General features: G+C 41.0%; 8 protein-coding genes and 1 long non-coding RNA gene across 14 annotated transcripts; 7 read left to right on the top strand and 2 right to left on the bottom strand.

Annotated features, from left to right (window-relative positions):
• The first annotated feature begins 811 nt into the window (after nt 1–811).
• LOC124315877 (aminopeptidase N-like) lies at nt 812–5,361 on the top strand. Its single transcript, XM_046781598.1, has 18 exons — nt 812–877; nt 957–1,403; nt 1,484–1,698; nt 1,816–1,971; nt 2,087–2,254; nt 2,339–2,448; nt 2,516–2,549; nt 2,618–2,737; nt 2,795–2,838; nt 2,917–3,175; nt 3,255–3,376; nt 3,438–3,496; nt 3,558–3,756; nt 3,816–4,281; nt 4,349–4,519; nt 4,580–4,723; nt 4,784–4,859; nt 4,925–5,361. Exons 1-18 carry the CDS (start codon nt 863–865, stop codon nt 5,069–5,071), a joined length of 2,952 nt encoding a protein of 983 aa, XP_046637554.1. The 5' UTR covers nt 812–862; the 3' UTR covers nt 5,072–5,361.
• Nucleotides 4,189–6,258, bottom strand: LOC124315970. Of its 2 annotated transcripts, none has more exons than XR_006911749.1 (4): nt 5,900–6,258; nt 5,584–5,765; nt 4,365–4,504; nt 4,189–4,268 (listed from the first exon to the last, which is right to left on the bottom strand). It is a non-coding gene; the product is annotated as an uncharacterized LOC124315970 (long non-coding RNA). The 2 variants fall into 2 exon arrangements; XR_006911748.1 differs by having other exon boundaries at nt 5,584–5,751; nt 5,900–6,252.
• A 92-nt stretch (nt 6,259–6,350) lies between these two features.
• On the top strand, nt 6,351–9,035 carry LOC124315892 (beta-hexosaminidase subunit alpha-like). Of its 2 annotated transcripts, XM_046781623.1 has the most exons (10): nt 6,351–6,520; nt 6,790–6,863; nt 6,923–7,139; nt 7,262–7,392; nt 7,458–7,779; nt 7,849–8,062; nt 8,133–8,281; nt 8,346–8,440; nt 8,500–8,634; nt 8,695–9,035. In XM_046781623.1, exons 2-10 carry the CDS (start codon nt 6,849–6,851, stop codon nt 8,929–8,931), a joined length of 1,515 nt encoding a protein of 504 aa, XP_046637579.1. In that variant the 5' UTR covers nt 6,351–6,520; nt 6,790–6,848; the 3' UTR covers nt 8,932–9,035. The 2 variants fall into 2 exon arrangements, with proteins under 2 accessions (XP_046637579.1, XP_046637578.1); XM_046781622.1 differs by having other exon boundaries at nt 6,351–6,863.
• Nucleotides 9,036–9,862: 827 nt separating this feature from the next.
• Nucleotides 9,863–13,293, top strand: LOC124315890. 2 transcript variants are annotated; one of them, XM_046781620.1, is made up of 9 exons: nt 9,863–10,096; nt 10,168–10,581; nt 10,657–10,720; nt 10,754–11,116; nt 11,189–11,348; nt 11,439–11,626; nt 11,711–12,549; nt 12,620–12,742; nt 12,847–13,293. In XM_046781620.1, exons 1-7 carry the CDS (start codon nt 9,969–9,971, stop codon nt 12,218–12,220), a joined length of 1,827 nt encoding a protein of 608 aa, XP_046637576.1. In that variant the 5' UTR covers nt 9,863–9,968; the 3' UTR covers nt 12,221–12,549; nt 12,620–12,742; nt 12,847–13,293. The 2 variants fall into 2 exon arrangements, with proteins under 2 accessions (XP_046637576.1, XP_046637574.1); XM_046781618.1 differs by having other exon boundaries at nt 10,657–11,116.
• A 628-nt stretch (nt 13,294–13,921) lies between these two features.
• Nucleotides 13,922–17,073, top strand: LOC124315935. Of its 2 annotated transcripts, XM_046781687.1 has the most exons (3): nt 13,922–14,029; nt 14,124–14,549; nt 16,879–17,073. In XM_046781687.1, the coding sequence occupies exons 1-2, from the start codon at nt 13,937–13,939 to the stop codon at nt 14,541–14,543; spliced, it is 513 nt and encodes a 170-aa protein (XP_046637643.1). In that variant the 5' UTR covers nt 13,922–13,936; the 3' UTR covers nt 14,544–14,549; nt 16,879–17,073. The 2 variants fall into 2 exon arrangements, with proteins under 2 accessions (XP_046637643.1, XP_046637642.1); XM_046781686.1 differs by lacking the exon at nt 16,879–17,073 and having other exon boundaries at nt 14,124–14,746.
• On the bottom strand, nt 15,618–18,676 carry LOC124315948. 2 transcript variants are annotated; one of them, XR_006911726.1, is made up of 3 exons: nt 18,568–18,676; nt 18,019–18,465; nt 15,618–15,744 (listed from the first exon to the last, which is right to left on the bottom strand). XR_006911726.1 is itself a non-coding variant. In XM_046781700.1 (2 exons), exons 1-2 carry the CDS (start codon nt 18,580–18,582, stop codon nt 18,091–18,093), a joined length of 390 nt encoding a protein of 129 aa, XP_046637656.1. In that variant the 5' UTR covers nt 18,583–18,676; the 3' UTR covers nt 17,881–18,090. The 2 variants fall into 2 exon arrangements, 1 of the variants encoding a protein (XP_046637656.1); XM_046781700.1 differs by lacking the exon at nt 15,618–15,744 and having other exon boundaries at nt 17,881–18,465.
• Nucleotides 16,318–16,872, top strand: LOC124315952. The gene is made up of 2 exons (XM_046781705.1): nt 16,318–16,405; nt 16,510–16,872. The coding sequence occupies exons 1-2, from the start codon at nt 16,397–16,399 to the stop codon at nt 16,870–16,872; spliced, it is 372 nt and encodes a 123-aa protein (XP_046637661.1). The 5' UTR covers nt 16,318–16,396.
• A 1,868-nt stretch (nt 18,677–20,544) lies between the features above and the next one.
• LOC124315951 lies at nt 20,545–21,337 on the top strand. Its single transcript, XM_046781703.1, has 2 exons — nt 20,545–20,655; nt 20,768–21,337. Exons 1-2 carry the CDS (start codon nt 20,641–20,643, stop codon nt 21,125–21,127), a joined length of 375 nt encoding a protein of 124 aa, XP_046637659.1. The 5' UTR covers nt 20,545–20,640; the 3' UTR covers nt 21,128–21,337.
• A 570-nt stretch (nt 21,338–21,907) lies between these two features.
• Nucleotides 21,908–22,632, top strand: LOC124315992. Its single transcript, XM_046781726.1, has 2 exons — nt 21,908–22,095; nt 22,180–22,632. The coding sequence occupies exons 1-2, from the start codon at nt 22,078–22,080 to the stop codon at nt 22,630–22,632; spliced, it is 471 nt and encodes a 156-aa protein (XP_046637682.1). The 5' UTR covers nt 21,908–22,077.
• The last annotated feature ends 866 nt before the right edge of the window (nt 22,633–23,498 follow it).

The raw sequence follows: 23,498 nt of genomic DNA, 5'->3' as shown, positions 1-23,498 counted from the left end.
AGCACATGACTTATTATAGTCCGGAAAATTAAAAATATCATTACATGGTGCAATCAGCAAGCCATGTGCTATTTTGATTTATTAAAAAAAAATAAAAAACAGCCCTTCGGGTACCTCTCTAATGCAGGTAGATGACAATGGCGAATGGGAACAACAATAATGCGATTAGCGCCATCTTTTGGATGTTTCCATTAAAGGAGAAAATGTTAAATTTTAAATGATAAAATCAATGATGCAACGCATTTCACACTCAAATGAAATATTAATTTGCTAACAATTATAACGGCTGTTCACGAAAAGTATAAAATGTTTTATTCAATATTATTTTTCAATTTTTACAAAAAAATGTGTTTAGGGAACTTTTCGGTATTCATATGTCTTATTACCGAAACCCGTTCTTTAATACCGACTGCGCACCGCCTTGCAAATAATTTCTTTTTTAAGATTATAAATCAAAACTGAATACGAGCGAATCTTTGTAATTCATTATTCAATTCATACTTGGACCAAACCAACACCCCTTCGATCATGTGACGCATAAGTGACTGGAGCCTGCGGGAAAGGGAATTCCAGAGGGGCACCCCCGCGGACGTGAGAAGATGTGTTATTCCAATTTGGCCAGCGAAACTGAAAAACAGATTCAGTGTCGTGATAACACCAAACAAGTCGAAAGGAAATTGCGAAGGAGACAAGAAACAAGTTGGCTCATGCAAATTAATTCTTTGGGTGTGGACCATACAAGGTGAGGATCATGCGGTTTCAAACAACAACTTGAGGGTATAAAATGATTCACCCCAACGATGGAAAAGACACAGTTGATTGCAGTTGATCGTCAAGTATCACCTCAGCAACTCTCCTCAACATGTGCAAGTCAATGGTAATTATTCCAACTTATATATTCTCTTCTTACCAAAGAGTGTCATGCGATTAAAAATGTGCCATCTTATCCATTCCAGCCCCTTTTGGTTTTGGTGGCTTTGGCCACTTACGTATTCGCCATGGAGGGTCATCAGGATCAGGAAGCAGCTGAACAATACTACCACATCCATGGTGTCTACCCAACCTGGTCCTTGGCTGTTCCAGCTGCTGACGTGGGTAAATTGGTCTCCTTTCTGCCCAATCAACCTTATCCGGTGGCCGCTACCAATGGAGCCGCTGCTTCCGCTTCGTCTTCTTCTCGTGGCAGCAAGAAAGACAAGTCTCACGAAAAATCCAGCAATGATAACATTCGTTTGCCGCGGGACGTCCTGCCTATTCGTTATGATGTCCGACTCTTCCCCGTCTTGGAGAAAGGCAACTTTTCCATTTTGGGTCACGTGGCTATCGACATCCAATGCAAAATGGAAACGGACCGCATTGTCCTCCACAGCGCTGACATTGTCGTCGATCCCAAATCCGTCAAGGTAGAGACGGCCCAGTATATCCAGCAGCATCTAGAAGATAATGAGGGTTATAATTGGAACATTTTATTTTTCTCTCCCAGGTATTTGAACAGGGAAAGCCTGGAAAAACCCTAATGGTTGCTAGGGACGGCATCCACTATGATACGGATATGGAGTTTCTCGTCATTCGTCTTATAGATAAGGACAAGCTGGCCAAAGGAGCCAACTACACATTGTCGATGAATTACGTTGGTAACCTGACGGATGGGCTGCGGGGCTTGTACCGCTCTACTTATAAGGAGGATGGAGTTGAAAAGTAAACACACAAACTACTATTACCTTGTCTTCAGTCTGGCTCACCCAATTCAATTAATTCGTCCATTTCTTTGATGGGAAAAGAAAGCGTTGATTTTGATTTTCTCTTCGACGTCAGGTACATGGCCGTGTCTCAGATGCAGGCGACGGATGCCCGACGAGCATTCCCGTGCTTCGACGAACCCAACATGAAGGCAACTTTCACCGTCACTTTGGGCCGTCATCGGGACATGATTTCACTATCCAACATGCCGTTGGTTAACACAACATCAATGCAAGTCACGCTCCATAATTAGCCTACCTATTCAATATTTTTCTATTTTACGATCACGTTGTTCACGCCTAGATGATTAAGTAATAATATCCTTTTAAAATATTTGACTCGACAGGGAAGGCATGGAAGGATTTTATTGGGACCATTTCGCCCCTTCAGTTCCCATGTCAACTTACCTCATCGCCTTCGTTGTGGCCGATTTCACGAAATTTGAGGCCGACGTCGGCAACGCAACGTGGAAGTTCAACATTTACGCACGCCCTTCGGCTCGCAACCAAGCCCAGTGAGTTTATTCCTTCCTCTTTATGTTGACTAATCAAATTTTAACTCCCGAATTTTAAATAATCTCATTTGTCCGTACTCAAAGATACGCGAGCGAGATTGGGCCGAAAATACAAGCCTTCTTTGAAGACTATTTCCAGATTCCATATGCTTTGCCCAAACAGGATATGATTGCCATTCCCGACTTTGCTGCAGGTCTTTTTTCAATTGTTCGACTATTTGGGTTTTTGACTGAAATTCGTTTGCATTTCTCCGAGTTCAGGTGCCATGGAGAATTGGGGATTGATTACCTACAGGTTTTTAAATTGAGAAAATTCTTTGGCATTTTGACAACATAATTCTCATTTCTGTTTTGGTAACCCAGAGAAACTAGGTTGTTGTACGATGAAAAGAAATCGTCGGTTAGCGACAGAGAAAAAGTGGTCGAGGTTGTCGCTCACGAATTGGCCCATCAGTGGTTCGGAAATCTCGTCACAATGGACTGGTAAGGATTGGATATTTGCCATTTGAATTATTAATTATTAACTTAATAATTTAAAAGGTGGACGGACTTGTGGTTGAACGAAGGTTTCGCAAGCTACGCAGGTATACCTTAATTTGCTATTATTCCGTACTTACCCTATGATATTGTTTTTTAATTATTTAGTTTTTGATTTGATGCAGAGTATCTCGGTACCGATCACGCCGAACCAGGGTTGAAATGGCCGCAGCAGTTCGTGACTAGAGATCTGCAGAGCGCGATGAGATTGGACGCCCTTGAATCAAGTCACCCGATCAACGTTGTCGTTCACCATCCGGATGAAGTCACTGAGATTTCCAGCAAGGTTACTTACGAAAAAGGTGCCACCGTTATCCGGATGTTGGCCGCATTTCTTGGCGAAAAAACCTTCAGACAGGGACTTATAAACTATTTGAAATCACGGTAAGTGGCCTAATAGTGTAATAATAACCTGCTAGCTGTTTTAAGACCTTCTTTAGCTGATTCTGTTTGTCGTTAAAAGCCAATACGGTAACGCCGTTCAAGACGATCTCTGGGACGCGCTAACTAAACAAGCCAAAGTCGACAAGGTCCCACTGCCCACTGGTGTGAAACAAATTATGGACACTTGGACTTTAAAGATGGGTAATTTGGCGTCAAGCTCTCGAATGTACATCAATGTTGTTGTTAAATGGTGTTGTTGCAGGTTTCCCGGTCGTCACGGTGACTCGAGAATACGAAAATAGTTCCGTTTCCCTCAGCCAGGTAACACTAATGGCGCATAAGATTTGGACAGGCAATAAAATGTTTATCAAATGGAAATCAGGAACGCTTCTTGATGCAACGCTCCAACGCCAGCAGCCAGGACAAAACGGTTTACCTTTGGTGGGTCCCGCTGACCTACACGACAGACTTCCAGACGGTAGGATCCACCTGGTTGGCTGACGGACAGACTGGCAAAAAACACGAACTGAGCATTCCTGCCGATAAAAATCAATGGGTCATTTTCAACGTTGACCAGATGGGTAATAAGGCTTCCGCAAATAATCCGTCCGGATTCATTACTAACGCGCATTAATTCCAGGTTATTATCGCATCAACTACGATTCGAAAAATTGGCAGATGATTGGCCAGCAGCTGATGAGTAACCACTCGGCCATTTCCGTCATCAACCGAGCTCAAATTATGGACGATTCACTGAATTTGGCCGAAGCCGGCCTGCTGGATTACGAAACTGCGCTGAACCTGACGCGTTACCTGGAACACGAAACCGAATACGTTCCGTGGAATGCCGCCCTTTCCAGTATGGGTTACATTTCCTCAATGATGTCTCGCACTTCTGGCTACGGGTTGCTGAAGAAACATTTCCGCACAATCATCACGCCGCTGTACAACCTGGTAGGGTTCGACCAAAAGGTCGGCGAGGATCTTTTAATGACCATGTTGCGTACCAAAGCCGTTTCGTGGGCTTGTTCCATGGGCAACAAGGACTGCATCAGTCGCGCTGTCAAATCCTACGCTCAATGGATGGCCGATCCTGAGAATATTGAGTAAATAAGAATTATTTGAGTAATTTAGTCTTGATTAATTTTTATAATTAATTTTTTCCTTTTATAGTGTTATTTCACCTGACCTGAAAGGCACTGTGACGTGCATAGCCATCCGGGAAGGCGACGAAGTTGAATGGGAATTTGCTTTGAACCGCTACATGGCCAGCAACGTGGCCAGCGAACGAGACTTTCTCCTTTCTTCCATGTCGTGTTCAGAACAGCCCTGGATTTTAGCCAAGTAAATTCAGCCATAAAATAGAATTTGATTTGATTTTTAAATTGTTTGACTGTATGTTAGGATGTTGGAGATGAGTCTCGACCCGAACTCAGGAATCCGAAAACAAGACGCTGCTCGCGTCATCAGCCAAGTTGCTTCCCATTCACTTGGTCGCTACTTGTCTTTCAACTTTATTCGTGAAAAGTGGACGAAATTGCGCGAAATGTAAGTGCTTACTACTGCCAGTATCCTTCATCCTAAAAAATTTGTTTGATTTACCATCAGGGTTCCGACCAAGTTCTTTCCTGCCATCATCACAGCAGTGTCGACGTCGTTCAACACTGAACTTGAATTGAAAGAAGTAAATCAAGATGCAAAAATTACTCACTGATCAATTCTAAATTTCCTGTTTGATGTGCGCAATAGTTGATTCAGTTCCGGGAGGAAAAGAGTGACGTATTTAGCGGTGCGGAACGAGCTACTCGGCAATCGATCGAACAAGCCAATAACAATCTCAACTGGATGAGACAAAATTACCAGAAAGTGGTGGATTGGCTTCAACGCGTCTACTAGAGTTGGCAATAATCCTGATAAATTTCTACAGTATAAATCTTCTCACTTTTGGCCTTTTCTCTTTTTGGTTCCCCGCAACATTTCACACCTCCCAACTAATAATGATGACGGATCAAGTCATTGCCGATTTTCAGAGGTGATTCCTACTAGAAATTTTTAAGGAAATCAGGAATTCCCTTTGGTTGATTACCTGTCGTAAAAAAAATTTTGGAAAATGGAGAGAAATTTTACTCTAGGTTCCAAAGTTATATTTGAGAATCGAAGAACGGCAGTAAACGGTTTTCACGGTATTCTTGTTAAATTGTTTCCCTTAGCGTTAAAGACCAAAAAATAGGTTTATCTGGGACATTCGACGGTACTATGATAAATGACATATGATGGATAATGCAACAACAAAGGCAACTACTGAAACTATCAAACTGTTGATCCAAACCACAGTTGTGTTGTTGATATCATCCATAAGTGAGATGTAGAAAACACATGGTCTAAGCTATGTGCGATGATCAACTTACCCTGACTGAAGGTTTCCTTGGACCCAGAAGAGATGAGTAGAGGAGAGATAAGAATGCCCAGAGCAACACGAGATGAGATTAGAAGAAGAGAGCTGCACAGGATGGATCAGTGGAGATCAGAAGACTGGAGCATGATCCACTCATGATCCAATCGCTGTCAGGTGTAATCTGAAATGAAAATTCTGAAGTCAAATCCATATTACTTAAAAAAACATTTGACAGACAACAACCTGCACTCGCAGTACAATTCTAAAAAGTTATCAGTTGAATTATTTACAATAGGTATACTACTAGTATGATCTAAAAATATTCGTACCAAGCATCATACCCTGAGAATGGATAGAATGTTCAATGTTGGCAATTTTAATAATTGTTCAGTTTATCCAAACTTCCATGTGCACAGAAAATTCGACCATGGAAATCCGAGGCAGGGAAAGGCGGGAAATGTTAATGGCACTGAAGGAAGAAAGAGTTAACTGCCAAAGCCGAAGTCTTACAATTTGCAGTCCTGCGAGTTTATAGGCCTGAAATAACCTGCGTTACATATCATTTTCAAGTCACTTGCTATATACACGCCATTTTCTAACAAGAGTACAAGACACTAAGACAGGATAAGAAGAAAAATAATCACACAAGATACAGACCGCAACACCGCATCCGCATGCTATGGACCACGACAGCAATAAAGTAATGGCGGCAATTGGGCCAACCACACAGCAGACGACAAAATTCAACATTTCGTTAGTGAATGTAGCAAAACGAGGAAGCAGGAAAACGAGCTACTTCATTGAAAATAAATGCACAAAATGATTTCTATTAAGCCCTAATATCTGTCAAAATCCTAATCGGCTCTGACGTGATGTGGTCCATCATCGCTTCGTCTCTATTGAAATCTGAGATTACACCAGTGGGCGACACTCCATCATTTTTCAAACCTGTAAAGCAAATAACCTATCTCTGAAGATTTTTTGGTGGCAGATAGCATTTATTTGGACAATCCATATTTTCCTTTATTTGCATCATGATACCATTGGCATATCGGTTCATTTACCGTCTACCAATTGCCTTGTTTGGACATCACCATGCATCTTCGTTCCGTATTGTTGCTGGTGTTTTTGTGCATGGCCATGAAATGGGTTCCATCGAAATCTGTGCCATTTGTTATTCCATATTACGGCCGCTGGATCCTTCCAACCGTTGGACAAGTGTGGCCGAAACCACAGCAGCAAACATACAGTGAAACCTTCTTCGTGCTCAGGCCCACCATGTTCCAATTTCAAGTTAGTAGGCTCTATATTGTATTTGTTAAATTTTCTGGGTTTAAAACTTGAAATATTAGGTAGTCGGGGAGCGATGTGATATTATTGACGAGGCCGTCCAGCGTTATTATCAACTCATCTTTTATCCCGGAGCTGCTGCTAGTGCTCCGTTGGCTTATCCTCCGACACTGTCCGTCATCCAAGATAATCCACAATTTCGTGCATTCCTCGATTCAGTCGACATCGATTTGAAACAACCTTGTGAATACCTCCCGTCCGCTGACATGATTGAAAGCTGTAAGTATTTTTATTTATTTTTAGTACAATTAAAAAGACAGAAGAACAATCAAATTTAGATATGTAAATAGAGGAATGAAAATGTTCTAATCCTAATGTTGTTGTTGATTTTGTGTGAACAGATAATATCAAAATTGACACCCCTGATAACCCGCTGAAAGCCACCATCAGTAGCGATAGCGTCTGGGGTATTTTGAGAGGCCTGGAAAGTCTGAGTCAACTGGTCTACTCATCTACCGAGACTGGTGTGGCTGTAAGATCAATTGGAATAACAATAATAAGATTTTTTAAAATCATTCAACATTTTTCTTTATATAGTATCAAATAAATGCGACCGAAATAGTCGACTTTCCCCGATTTTCGTATCGCGGTTTGATGATGGACTCGGCTCGTCATTACATGCCATTAAAGACGATCAAAAAGATGACGGATTTGATGGCTCAGAACAAGATGAACGTCTTACACTGGCACTTGACCGATGACGCCTCTTTCCCGTACGAAAGTACACTCTTTCCCAACATCAGTCGGTACGGATCGTTCCAGCCCTTCAGTCACATTTACACGGCAAACGATGTTCGCGAAGTCATTGAATATGCACGAATGAGAGGCATCCGAGTCATCCCTGAATTTGACAGCCCAGGTAGCCTAAAACAGCTTTTACTTCCCACCAACATGCAAATGCGTTTAATATGCCTCTATATTTAATCAGATCATACCCAGTCTTGGGGTCGTGGACAGCCAAAATTATTGACCGAATGCTACGACGACAACGGAGTCCTTAAAGTGCCAGACGAGTACGGCGCTATTATGCCAATTCGAGAGGAGAATTACGTGTTTCTGCAACAATTTTTCGGCGAAATTTTTAACACGTTTCCTGATCCTTTTGTCCATCTTGGAGGAGACGAAGTTAGCTATTACTGCTGGTAATAATAAATGACTTGATTAAATATTTCATAAAAATAATAATAATTCTTTTATTTTTTACTATTAAAGGCAAAGGCATCCAGAGATCAAAGCTTTTATGGCCGCCAATGGATGGGGAACTGACTTTACAAAGTTGGAGCAATATTACTTTGATCGACTGACGGCTGCCACTCAAGAGATAACGCAGAATCAGATGCGCTACATCGTCTGGCAAGAACGTCTGTATTCCTTCCATGTAGAAATATTTATTCATTTCCTAATGTCGTTTCCCTTGCCCGTTAGTCCTCGACCTCAACATTACTCTACCGACGGGCACCATCGTCGAAGTATGGAAAGGAGCTAAAGAAGAATTGAATTTCTTGGACGAACTAGCAAGAGTATATTTAATTCAATTCAATTTAAAGCATCAAAATGAATCATATTTAAATTTAAACAGATTACTAAATACGGATATCAAACAATTCTATCTTCACCGTGGTACCTTAATTATATTTCCTACGGATTGGACTGGGAAAAATATTATCTAGCCGAACCGCTGGATTTCGACGGATCGGATGAGCAAAAGAAATTGGTATTACCATTTCTTATTCCGAATCAACGTCGTAATACGCTTATTATTATTCTGGTATAGGTTATCGGGGGCGAAGTGGCGATGTGGAGCGAATACGTCGACTCTGTCAGCGTGATCCCGCGCACATGGCCGAGAGCCTCTACCGTAGCCGAGCGACTTTGGTCGGACCGTAGCGTCAACGACACAACATTGGCCGCACTTCGTTTGGAAGAGCATCGTTGTCGATTACTCAAACGCGGATTCATGGTCGATCCCAGCAATGGTGTCAATTTTTGCGAACAAGAATGGGATATGTAAAAATGCTATTCGAATTCCAGCTTGACGATTGTATAGGAAATTTTCCTAAAATATGGACATAGATTATTAAAGCAACAAATATATATATAGTCATGCAATTCAAACAGTTTTTTTTTTTATTTTACGTTCTTTTCTTCGTTGTAGCCTTACATGGGATTTTCATTGTTCGATTGCGATTCATAAACAGTGTAAAGATAAAAGATTACCAGTAAAGCTGACTACGGTGCATCCGGGATCTAAAAACTAGGCAATAAAATTTAAAAACACATCCCATCCGCGCCGTCGTTAAATATGTTTCACATCGTAAAATTTTTCTAGAAACGACGTGAGAATATTAAAAAAAAAGCGTCCAACTTTGTCAAATAATGTGCCTGGTAACTGCTGCCACCTGGATGCTTTTCCCGTTTCAAGAAAACAAGCATCATGTGATTTATAGAACAGAATCGTGTACTCCATACATGGAACATCTCTTTTATAGGTTTTTCAGTGTTCCGCGTTTAACAAAGTCGGGAGATCGTGATCCCCGATAACGATGAACGTGTCTGATAAATTATGCAACAAGGCGGATCTATTCGGTCTGCACCGTACGGTTATAAAGTTGTTACCTCAAAGTTAAACGCTTTTTGATTTTCACGCTATTGAAATATTATTTTTGACAGTGAGGTGGAAAACGTAACTATATTACAAATAATATCCCTCAAGTATAAATTGTTTTCAAGTTGTATTGTACGACATTTCGAATTTTACCCGGAAGCTGGAACTAATTTTAAAAGTTGCCAAAAAAGAGAATGCATTAAGAAAAAACTAACTGCACAATATTTGGATAATACTTTCAGATTTTCGATTTTATTTGAATTTTAGAAAAAGAAAATTGTCGCAGAAATTTTTACACTTGAATGCTTGCAAGAATTCATCTGGCAACACTGTTTGTTTTGATTCTTAGAAGAATTTTAAAATATTGTGCCATTGTGCTTTTACCAATCTGAATGATGAAAAATTATTAAATTAACAACGTGTTAATCTATTACAAATTGAATATGGATAACATACACATACCAGATGACATATTTCATTATCTGGTTACATTTTTAACCCCGGTAGACTGTATGTCATTTTGTTTATCTGGCGTTTCTTCAGGCTTTACAGATTTTTATTCCAGGAGACGGTAACGAGAAAATACTTATGATTGATGCAATCTATTCTAAAATAGCTGAAATTTGATGTTCCCTCATTTAGGAATTGGAAACTAAGTCGGTGCTTTTGTTTAGAGCCAAATATTTTTCAGCAGTATTTTTCCAAATGTGTGGTGTCATCCAATGTCCGAGTTCTTGACATGAGCCACTGTTTCTGGCTTCCAGAGACTTCCCTATTAAATGGTTGTTTTTCTTCTAAATTAAACAACTTGACGGAGCTCAATGTACTTGATACAGAGCTATCATTAGTCTCTGTTATGATGCACGTTATGCCTAAATGCCAGGGGTTGACGAAGCTGTCTTGCAACATTGTGGAGCCAACATGGAAAGCTTTTCATGACAAAATTCAAGATCTTGCTGACACCTATACAGATAATTTTAAGAAGATAACAGATCTGAAATTATGTGCTAGTAGCAGATCACCTTATATTTGGATCCTTTTATTTAATGTTTTGGGGTGAGTTATTAAGAACAATGCAATATTTTGGCACAAATTTTTTATTTTCATGTTCACTTTTATTTACTGTCACAGATGGTGCAGAGATTGTGTTCAGCTACAGATAGAACTGTTCAAACCGAAAACTGTTCGGCGTGGTTCTCCATGCGAATGCCACGAGTCAAAAACGGCGATTCAATTGGCAAAGGAAAATCTCTACAAGGGTATGGAATGGATGATCTCTTTGAAAGGATTGTGTGTCCTGGCCAATCAACCGGACCAATGCTTTGACGATTTCTGCCGTTGGTTACTGCACGAAATAAATCCGCCCACCTTGGAGAAGCTTTGGATTCCATCCGTCCAGCTGAGTTCGCCACCCAGCACATTCGTGCCGGAACCTCCGCTCAGATTTCTCAATTTAGGCCGTTCAGTTTATCAGTGCAACTTTGCATCAAACGTGTTTACACAAGTGACTCATCTCGCCGGAATTCGAGTACAATCCGATTTGGTATTGCCGCAATTACGATTCTTTCGAGGGAACTTCCTATCAAGTTCGGTAAGTGTCTTGCCCATTCACTTTATTACCTCTAAAAGATAGATAACAACTATACTTTCATCGGTGATTTAGGTTTTAGATCAATTTTGTCGCAATCATCCTCAACTGGAACATTTGCATTTCAATGATAATTGCATCGCCAGCAGAAGCCAACAGACGCAAATCAAGTTTCAATGTCAATGGGCGTTGGCTCACTTGCGAACTTTGATTTTTGCCAACACCCCCCACTCAGGTTTGTTACTTTTGATATTCTTCTAAAACATGTGTCGAGTCAAAACAAAACATAAAGAAAACCGGCTTTATTTCTTTTTTCCGCATGCAGATATTCTGAACAAGTTTATGCAATCATGTTCAAAATTGGAAGAACTGCATATTGGGCAGGTAACCTCGAACATTTTCCTTGAGCAAGAACCGGCCCACGACGCTTATCGCTCCATATCAAAACAAACGCATCTGAGGAAGTTGACTTTCAGCGGTCTTGAATTCACTAGTGGATCCTTTCTCCAACAGGTACGCCTTTTGTTTCTCTAATGGCTTAAGCAGCTCCTATTCTAATTGCCATGGCAATCTTGTATTTATTATTCAAATGCGAAGGTGCTGGGCAGCTGCCAAAAGCTGGAAAGCCTCCACGTCGCCGGTCAATTTGAAGAAAGCGACGGTTTCTTTTCCGATTTATTAAATTATTTGCCCTTGACGAAGAACCTGCGTGATCTCCGAATCCAGAAAGCAGACATCTCGGAATCACTTTTGATGGACATGATCCACAGCATTGGATGTTGCTCGACTTTGGAGCGTTTGATGATTTACCAAGAAGAGTATGGCAGCGTCAGCTCACCCTTTCAACTGATATTGCCCGATTGTATAAAAAATCTGGTCGCCAATCGCTTGACTCGATTGGTGGCTTTCTGTTTTATCTATTCCGTTTATTCTGAGACGGAAGTGGACATTTCTCTGGCGCTAAAGGATTTTTCATCTTCCCGCCCGTCTTTTTGGTTTTACGTTGACGACAACGATCTGCCTCGGAGAGCTCGGGTCCCGCGTGTCCATCTCGATGAAATCGTTGATCCGTTTCATTACATCGATTCTTTTCCTGTATTTGGATAATCTCCGATTCCCGTACGTGCTAAATCAAGTCAAATCAAAATTGTGATTTCTGTGTTATTCTCGTAAATGGAAATGTTTGCGTCGAAATAAAATCAAGATTTTCTTATTATTTTAGTGTTTTTTTTTGGGGGGGGGCCACGCCCAGTTTAGATGAGTTGAGTTCAATGACTTCCCGAAAGTGGTTTCGTGCGGCTTCTGTTGCCATTGGAACAAGAAGGGCGAAGTCGATTCACGAGATCCGCAGGCGATGCTCGAGGAAAACGGGAAACCAAAGAACAAAGCAAAAAGTGAAACTATTCAAGGCCAATGTCACGGCAATGCCAAATGCGGTGAAAAGAACAAAGCGTGACGAGTCTTTGGACGATGTTGTTGTTATTCATATTTGGATGTTCATCAAAGACGGGGCTTTGGGTGTGGTGTGATGATTGCTGGGTATAAATACGGACCTTCTCGAGACCCCCAGACATACACACAGCAATCTCGTCGTGTAAAAGCTCCTCTCTCAACTTCGCCATGTACAAGGTAAACAGTCTTTTATATTTTCATTTTTATTGGCTTGCACAGTTTGATGTTTCTAGCGTAATTTTATAAGTAAATCATTTCTGTGGTTTCTGACAAACGTTTAGATTGTTTTGCTTCTGTTGGCTTTGGCTACTATCGTCTTCGCCATGGAGACCCAAGATCAGGAATCTGCTGAGCAATACTACCGCATCCATGGCGTCTACCCATCGTGGTACCCATATGGAGCCGTTCGCGCCTTCGGTGGCTTCCCATACGGTTACAACTACGGCGCTTATCCCTTTGGTTTCCGAAACTACTACGGAGCTGCTTACCCCGGCTATGGCTACGGCTACGGTTACGCTTATTAAATACCTGAAACATGTTCCCTCGATTTTTTTACTCTGTGCTGCCCCTCAATAATATCAAACAGCTCATCACTTGATATATGCCGTATACAGCCTTTCACTTATTCTCGATTTGATTTTATGATAGAATTCGAATTAAGCCTCTTTGTTAGTACAACATCAAAAACTGTCGAAACATTATGCAATACAGTGACAATGTAACTCTTTGACTTGTGCCTTTTTAATCATTTCTTTACAAAGCATGATAATTTACGAAGAAAATATCACAATAGCCTGCTCCACTGCTGGCAAAGTGAAAATCGATCAAAACATTATTTTTAATTATGATTAAGAGGCAAAATAAATCTGAGATTCAAGTGTTAAAACCGGTTTTACCAAAAAGCACTTTATTTCACCACAAATAATTCAGAATATGACTATTAAAAAATCATCATAAATCCAGAACCAATAATAAGTATTTATAATAGCAGAAAATACATTTTCCTGTTCAAAGTTCATAAAAGATTGCACTTTGATGCGCTTTCATGATAATCATTTAAAACAATAAAATAAAATGCTGCTCATTTTTAATGGTGAGCTGATAACGAATATTATTCAATTTGACTTTTAAAACAAGGGCTGGGTCCTTTATTATTTCAAGGTCAGATCGCCGCAATAAAATTAGGAGTTGAAAGATGATTCGACTTTTTTTCCAACGCGTTCCAGTTAGTATACGTGATCTCAGTCAAATCGGGAAACAAAACCAGTCTGTGACGGACGAAGATTGGGTGTGGTTAAAGAGGAACCTAATATTGTTATCACAACCATCCAACACGTGTGTTTATACAGTATACTATGTGGATGGTATAAAATGATCCAGCCGGACGGTGGAAAAGACACACTTGATCGCCAAGTGCCAGCTCAACAGCAACTGTTCCTCATCCTCAACATGTTCAAGTCAATGGTAAATATTCTTTTCTTAAAATGGTTCTGTAAATATCTCTGGCTTATTGCAATTAAATGTGTCTTTAATCGTATTTAAAATATTATTCCATCAGACCCTTTTGGTTTTTGTGGCTTTGGCCGCATGTGTCTTCGCCATGGATGCTGAAGTCCAGGATCAGGCGGCTGCTGAGCAATACTACCGCATCCATGGTGTCTATCCATCGTGGTACCAATACGGCGTCAATGCCTTCAACGGATTCCGCGGCTACCCCTTCGCCGGCTACCCCTACCCCGGCTACCCCATCACCGGTTACCCATCTGCCGTCTACCCCGCTGCCGCTGCCTCCACTGTTGTTAAGAACGTCGCCTATCCCTACGGTTACGGCTACAACACTTTCCAATATGGCACTTACGGAGCCGTCCCTTACGTCGAGCCTTACGTCGCCCCTCCCCACACTTCTGCCCGCAGAGCTGCTGACCCCGGCTGTGGCAAAGACCCTAACCCTGAATGCTGCTATGGCTCTTGCGGCTAAATTGACATTAACACAACGGCCAGCATCCACATCATTTACGTCAAACGAAACTCGATCGATTTAACCAACTGTCTATACTTTGAAAAATGTAACCTTCATCGTCACTGTAATAATATCTCACTTGAAAATGTTTCATTGAGTATAAGGACTAGCAGTGCTGCGGTTCCCAACTCAAAAGAAATACAAATTCGTCAACAGTAAAACCATCAGACATTTTTATTATTTTTATTACTGCGCATGATACTGATGTGCTTAGATCTGCTTACAAAAGCACACGCAATTTGATTTCAAATGGCATTCGAATTCAATTGTCAAGTGCAAGAACACAAAACATGAAATAATTCTGCAGCCTCTTCATAGTCATTACGCTGCAGCTTATGTTGTAGGCCTATTGTTGTATTGAGGTAATTGACGCGTATAGATTAATTTATTATATGAAGTGGATTGAGCTTGTATTGCCCACATGCATTAAACGGAAGATTATAACCATAATAACACCATTTTCACTAACGGTGTTCGTATTATAAAGACTTCAAAATTATGTTTTGTTATCCTGCAATAATTAAAACGAGGCACGGAAATTCTCCTCGGGAGTGGTCTCGCAATGAAAAACAAACATTTGTCTCTGGTTTTTAGTAATTAACTAGCGTAGTACCTATTTAACTATTTACCCTTAAAATATAACTTGATGAAAATTTTCAGTTCACCACAAACGGATGAATTATGCTAATAGGAACCACGTTTGTTCTCATTTCCTTTCAAATAGAACATCTGCCAAACACACGGAACTTATACGTAGTATATTTACGTATTACTTTCGGTACTTTATGTATAGTTTTGGGCTCGTTTTCAACGGTTTTCAACTCCATTCCTTTCTCCAATTTTGTCTGTAACTGTAACTGTAAACTTTACGTTTTGTTAACACTGCAGCCTTTGTGCCATTAACAATAACCCATAGACTACAGCACACAATTTTAAGCGACATGAATATGCGCATCACTGGTGAGCTTTTTTTCCATTCGACAAATCTATTATGCTCCTTGGTTTTAAAAAACCAAACAAGACAGCAAAGAGTTGAATTGATTGGTCTGATTTATTTGAAGACATTTTTGTTTAAACGACGTTTGTTGTTGTTCGTCTGATTTACAAATTCTCGCAAAAACGTTTCCAAAGTTCGAATTTCGTGGTCAACACGGGTGATTTCAAGTGAGTATATTCAATTTGAGCACAGCTCAGCTGCTCAGGTCGATTCTGGGTCGATTATATTGGCAGATTTAAATGGCAGCGAATGTAGGCCTTGGCGGGAGCGGCAGCTGGGGCAGCGGCGACGTATGGGACAGCTCCGTAAGTGCAGTATGGGTAAGTGTTGAAGCCGTAACCGTAGGCGGGGTAAGGATAGGCGACGTTCTTAACAACAGTGGAGGCAGCAGCGGCGGGGTAGACGGCAGATGGGTAACCAGTGTAAGGGTATAGCCGGCGTAGGGGTAGCCGGTGTAGCCGGGGTAGCCGCGGAATCCGTTGAAGGCCGTGACGCCGTATGATGGAACATTTGCATTTCAATGATAATTATGACTGCATCGCCAGAAGCCGAGAGAAACGAATCATGTTTCAATGTCAATGGGCGTTGGCTCACTTGCGAACTTTGATTTTTTCCAACACCCCCCACTCAGGTTTGTTACTTTTGATATTCTTCTACAGCATGTGTCGAGTCAAAAACATGGATGTTCAACAAAGATGGGCCTTTGGATGTGGTGTGTTGATTGCTGGGTATAAATACGGACCTTCTCGAGACCCCCACACATACACACCGCAATCTCGTCGTGTGAACCCGAAGCTCCTCTCTCAACTTCGCCATGTACAAGGTAAACAGTCTTTTATATTTTCATTTTTATTGGCTTGCACAATTTGATGTTTCGAGCGTAATTTTATAAGTAAATCATTTCTGTGGTTTCTGACAAATGTTTAGATTGTTTTGCTTCTGTTGGCTTTGGCCGCTATCGTCTTCGCCATGGAGACCCAAGATCAGGAATCTGCTGAGCAATACTACCGCATCCATGGCGTCTACCCATCGTGGTACCCATATGGAGCCGTTCGCGCTTTCGGTAGCTACCCATACGGTTACAACTACGGCGCTTATCCCTTTGGTGTCCGAAACTACTACGGAGCTGTAGTAGCCACAGCCACGCAGCCAGAGCCACGCACCCAGATCCACAGCTACCCTGGCTGTAGCTGTAGCCCATACTGTGGCCAAGCCTCTAACCCTGAATCTCGCCCTGAATGCTGCGAATATGGCTCTTGCCGCCCCACCCCCCCTCCCCCCAAGGCATAAATTGACATTAACACAACGGCCAGCATCCACATCAAATACGTCAAACGAAACTCTATCAATTTAACCAACTGTCTATACTTTGAAAAATGTAACCTTCATCGTCACTGTAATAATATCTCACTTGAAAATGTTTCATTGAGTATAAGGACTAGCAGTGCTTGTTCCCAACGCAAAAGAAATACAAATTCGTCAACAGTAAAACCAGACATTTTTATTATTTTTATTATACTGCGCATGATACTGATGTACTTAGATCTGCTTACAAAAGCACACGCAATTTGATTTCAAATGGCATTCGAATTAAATTGTCAAGTGCAAGAACACAAAACATGAAATAATTCTGCAGCCTCTTCATAGTCATTACGCTGCAGCTTATGTTGTATTGAGGTAATAGACGCGTATAGATTAATTTATTATATGAAGTGGATTGAGCTTGTATTGCCCACATGCATTAAACGGAAGATTATAACCATAATAACACCATTTTCACTAACGGTGTTCGTATTATAAAGACTTCAAAATTATGTTCTGTTATCCTACAATAATTAAAACGAGACACAGAAATTCTCCGCCCCGGGAATCGTCCCACAATGGAAAACAAACTTTTTTCTCTGGTTTTTAGTAATTAACTAGCGTATTATTTAACTATTTTCCCTTAAAACATAACTTGATGAAACATTTCAGTTCAACACAAACGGATGAATTGATAGAACGGTTGTTCTCCTTTTCTTTCAAATAGAACATTTGCCACACACCCGGATCTTACGTAGCAGACTTTATATTGAGTTCTTTTTCGATATACTCCATTTCTTTCTCCAATTATGTCTGTAATAACTGACCTTACGTGTTGTTAACTCTGCAGCCTTTGTGCCATTAACAATAAATATAACCCATAGACCACATCACACAAAAGCGACATGAATAACATATGTGCATGACTGGTGAGCATTTTTCCATTCGACAGACATATTAATCTTGGTTTAAAAATTCAAACAACACAGCAAAGAGTTGAATTGATTGTTCTGATTTATTTGAAGACATTTTTGTTTAAACGACGTCTGTTGTTGTTCGTCTGATGAGCAGCAACATTACAAATTCTCGCAAAAACGTTTCCAAAGTTCGAATTTCGTGGTCAACACGGGTGATTTCAAGTGAGTAAATATTCAATTTGAGCACAGCTCAGGTCGATGATGTTGGCAGCTTTAAACGGCAGCGAATCTAGGCCTTGGCGGGAGCAGCAGCTGCGGCAGCGGCGACGTATGGGACGGCTCCGTAAGTGGCATATGGGTAAGTGTTGAAGCCATAAGGGTAGCCGGGGTAAGGATAGGCGACGTTCTTAACAACAGTGGAGGCAGCAGCGGCGGGGTAGACGGCAGATGGGTAACCGGTGAAGGGGTAGCCGGTGTAAGGGTAGCCGGCGTAGGGGTAGCCGGTGAAGCCGGGGTAGCCACGGACTCCGTTGAAGGCATTGACGCCGTATTGGTACCAGGCTGGGTAGACACCATGAACGCGGTAGTATTGCTCAGCAGATTCCTGATCCTGGGTCTCCATGGCGAAAGCGCAAGCAGCCAAAGCCACCAAAACCAAAAGGGTCTGATGGAATAATATAAAATACGATTATTTTAGACATATTTTAAAATTGCAAGCCAATGATTTAATAGAACAATGTTATATTTAAAAGAAAAGAATATTTACCATTGACTTGTACATGTTGAGGATGAGTTGCTGCTGAGCTGATACTTGGCGTTCAAGTGTGTCTTTTCCATCGTCCAGCTGGATCAATTTATACCCCTGAAAGTTGCTGTCCGAAACCGCATGATCCTCCCCTTGAAATGGGCCACACCCAAAAGTCCCATCTCTAATACACACGTGCATCCGCATCAGCCATCAACTGGTTTCTCGTCTCGCTCGCCTTTCTTCTTTTTTTCTTTCTGACTTTGGCTTGTATGACCGTTGCACGACATTGAATTTATATTCTTCAACGTGTATACAGGAAGATGATGGTGGCTAGGTTTCCCACCCATCTTGGCGGTTACAGACATTGGCCTTGAAATCGTATATATCAAACCATTTCGCTGTCCATATCGGAAAATGTATGTGTAGCGCGGATTGTATAAGGGCGTTGGCCACTCTTGTTGCCATGGCGTCAGTTGTTGCTCCCTCAGCAGAAGATTTGGCAATTTACAATAAGCCAGTCCCTGCAACCATAATACTATTTATGGGACTTTCTTGAATTAGTTATTTTCGTGGAAATTGACTTGTGTGCTGTGACGATTCTTTCTGTTGAAATCCCTAACTATGGACGACTCGTGCTGCTGTTCCATCTCGACACCTCATCCCCTTGTCGCTCTCCAACGATCGTTCCGAAACTTCTTCCTTTTTTTAAAAACAGCAAACAAGTTCCTCAATTTTTTCTTGTGCTTTTGGCATTGCGCATTAAAAACAGTTATGGTAATAAATCTCGTCTTTATATTATTCTTATAGCAGAACTGGGACCAGTTGTCGTTTCGAAGAAACTATAGAGAAAAACTAGCTTGAAAACTAGTCGGAATGAGACGTTCATCTTCTAGACCAAGTTTCTATGTCGGGAGCCAACGAACATGAAGTGCTGCAGTCGAGTTCATATAAATTTTTGGTTTAGGCTAAATGATTATTCCGTTATTACAAAAATAATTGGCTATCAAAATCTAAAATGATTTTTGCGGATCATTGCTTTGAAGAAGAAAAAAAAATGTAGTCTAGAACGATAAAGGAATTGTTATCGCAATTCCCAAGTATAACATGCCTATAATAAGTAACAAAATGAAATTAATTTTATTAGAATAAAAGTAAACCATAGTAAATAATAAAGTTCAAAGTTCCTATTACTTCCTACGTTGAAGTTAAAGTTGTTTTCATTTTCAGAAAAAATAAAATGTCTTTTTGATCATGCGTCATATTTATTATGTGTATATAGCTAAACTGTTATTACGCACAAAATCAGACAAAAGCTATAGCGAAAGTATATCTCGCCACTTCCTTTCCACCTGCACATCTGCCACACACCTGTGGGGCAGACAGACTCAGCAGTTCATATAATGTCGTCCCTTTTTTCTCGAAATGTTTCTGTTTCTGTCCTTGTGTGCCGTAGGAAAAACGCCAGAACAAGGGGCGGTTGCGACAAAGGAATACACAAAAAAAAAACAAACAGAAAAGCGGGTTTCATTCCAATTAAAAAAACCAAAATGAATGATCTGTTTTTTTTAAATTTCGTTTTCGCCCTTATCCTTAACGATGCATCCAGCATCTCGACTAACGGTGCGGGTATACAGTACATAGAGCAAATGCTTGAGTGCTACATTTTCATATTGCGGAATTGTCGAATTATTATGGGAATGGCGATGTTGCGGATGGGACAACTATTTGATGCAATTTTACAGACACTTTCATCTTGTGTATTAATTTTGTTTGAAATAATAGCAAATTTGTTCTGACAGCAATTGACTTTATTTCTAAATTTTACTTTTTACAAGAAATGAAGGAAACAACGGCGATACTAAGAAATCAGCAGCTAATGATAAAAGTGAGAAAACAAGTGTGATCAACTTGATGCCCATGGAGTTGGGTGTGGTCGGTTGAGGGGCGCATGAATGTCGTAAAACCCGGTTAGCAACTAACAATATTAGCCATCAGCTAACTGGGGGGTATAAATTGAACAACCCAGACTGTGGAAAAGACACAACACTTGTTTGCCAAGTAAGCTCAACAGCACCTCTCCTCTTCCTCAACATGTACAAGTCAATGGTAAATTATTCATCCAACTGATATTTTTGTGTTTAAACTGCTGTGTATATAATTCTCAATCTATCACTTGCAACTAATTCTGTCTAATCGAATTTAAAATATTATTGCGCAGACCCTTTTGGTTTTGGTGGCTTTGGCCGCTTGCGCTTTCGCCATGGAGGCCCAGGATCAGGAGGCTGCTGAGCAATACTACCACATTCATGGTGTCTACCCATCGTGGTACCAATACGGCGTCAATGCCTTCAACGGAGTCCGCGCCTTCCCCGGCTACCCCGGCTACCCCTACCCCGGCTACCCCATCACCGGTTACCCATCTGCCGTCTACCCCGCCGCTGCTGCCTCCACTGTTGTTAAGAACGTCGCCTATCCTTACCCCGGCTACCCTTATGGCTTCAACACTTACCCTTATGGCACTTACGGAGCCGCCCCATACGTCGCCGCTGCCGCAGCTGCTGCTCCCGCAAAGGCCTAAATTAACACAAGACAAACGACCATCCCCATCATTATGCGTCTATAAGAAAAATTGATCAATTTAACCCACTGTGCTGTCAATATTTGGGAATAGTGTGATGTTGATTGTCACATGGTAGCTAATAATAATTCACCTGAAAATGTTTTCATTTAGAAAGAACAAGCAGAGCATGTTCGAAACTAAAGAAATACAAATTCGTCGACAGTATAACCTTATAAGACCTTAAAATTGAATGAGTTGAGAAGGCATTTAATCGTGTGACATAAAATTGCAACGGTAGGGGGGGGGGCCTATTCGACATTTTGCAAATAATGAAACGCGCAATTTCTTTCTTGCAGTAGGCAGTCTATCTATTGGCACTGCGCTCTATTGAATGGCAATGGAGGACGAATAGAGACATCAGCAGGAACCTATTGCATTGCTGTTCCGCAATGCCCTCGGCAATGCCTGGTGTATAGAAATGTAATTGCAGTAGTACAATACACTTGCAGCAAATCAGCAAATAGGATTGATATGTTGGGTTCGGTTGAGTTATACACAGAAATAAGTCGTAAAAAGAAATAGAGTATATTATACAAAACTGGATTTATATTGGGAACCATATGTGTTCCCAATTTCTTTCAATTGAACATTTGTCACACACATAGAACTTAGCAGACTGTTTTTGCTCGTATTCCTCCCTTTTTTCTTCAAAGTTATCTGTTTTTCATCTCCATGTCGTTAACCCTGCCTTTTACGTCAGCAGATATAGTAGCTCATGCCAGATACCACAGAGAAAAGCGACTTGAAAGGGGATGCATTCTCGTTGGTCGTGTGCCGCACGGAAATTCGCTCATCTCCGACGAAAAGGCATATAAATTGAACCCTTCAGAGGGTGGAAAAGACACACAACACCTGATCGCCAAGTATAAACTCAACAAATATTTACCTACTATCTCTTCTTCTTCAATATGCTGTACAAGTCAATGGTATGAATATTCTTTTCTTGTGTAAATATCCCTTGCTTATTGCAATTAAATGTGTCTAATCGAATTTAAAATATTATTGCGCAGACCCTTTTGGTTTTTGTGGATTTGGCCGCATGCGTCTTCGCCATCAATGATATCGTTCAGGAGGATCAGGCGGCTGCTGAGCAATCCTACCGCGTTCATGGTGTCTACCCATCGTGGTACCAATACGGCGTCAATGCCTTCCCCTTATTCGCCCGTTTTTCCCGTCCCTCCCTCTCCCCTCCTCCCGCTAAATACCTCCGATTGAATGCCGATCGCGTCGATTATTCAGCTGCTTCATACCCCTCTGATTTCTTCGTCGGAGTCAGGAATGTCGCCCATCCTTATGCCATTGAAGCAGCGGCAGAAAACCAATACGGCGCAGCCACTTACAGCAACGGAGTCCGCGGCTACTCCTTCGCCGGCTACCCCCACCCCGGTGGTTTCGGCTACAAAACTTACCCATATGGCACTTACGGAGCCGTCCCATACGTCGCCGCTCCCGCCAAGGCCTAAATTGGCAAAACAATAACGACCGAAATTCATTTCCTTATTTATATATTAACCTTATAACTAATAATTTAAAATACACACACAAGATTAACCTTCGAATGATCTTCGTAATGATTGCGTAATAGTTTTTCATTATAAGAAGTCTTTATTAAAGGCGTTTTCCGATCGGTGCCTTCAGTCAAGACAACAGCAGACACGGCTGCATCGTCCTTATATAATGGGGCCTATAAAAGAATAACATAACTCGTTTCTAGATACAATTTGTCCCCGCTTATGCACGTTCCTTTTTCTTGCGCTTGACCGTTGTTTCAGCAGTTGGCAACAGCGAGATCCAATGGTCACATATCCCGACCGAGAGAGTGGTAACACAAGTACCCCAATTCCTTTTGCATTCAATGTCAACATCTGTTGACTGCAAATAGAAAACACACACACGTATGGCAAGTCACTATACAAGCACTACTACACTTTAACGACAACATTTTTAAAATTAAAGCCACAATAACATTCCCCGTCTTCCTTATATTAAACCATCGCCATTTGCGTCTCTACTGGTTTTTGTGACTTGTATTAGCTTTTACCACGTGAAAATTGCCACCCAACGCGCGTACAGTTTGCATAATATATTTTCCAATTTGATGTCATTTTACAACTGCCCACAATATGGAACCTGTAATTCAAAATGACAGAAACAAATCAGCAAAACTATTTGATTACCTACAACTTTTTTTTTAAATATTTCTAGCTCGATTAAATTACAAAAATACATCTGATATGTTTGAACACGGCGTTGTTAATAACCGGAATAAATGGGCGTATTTACACTTGATTAAAGAAAAATAAATGTTGAAGAAAAAACCTGTTGGATC

Source organism: Daphnia pulicaria, chromosome 11 (genome assembly GCF_021234035.1).
Source record: "Daphnia pulicaria isolate SC F1-1A chromosome 11, SC_F0-13Bv2, whole genome shotgun sequence".
Lineage (NCBI taxonomy): Eukaryota > Metazoa > Arthropoda > Branchiopoda > Diplostraca > Daphniidae > Daphnia > Daphnia pulicaria.
The sequence above is the reverse complement of the archived record's forward strand: the minus strand, read 5'-3'. Positions and strand labels throughout refer to the sequence as shown.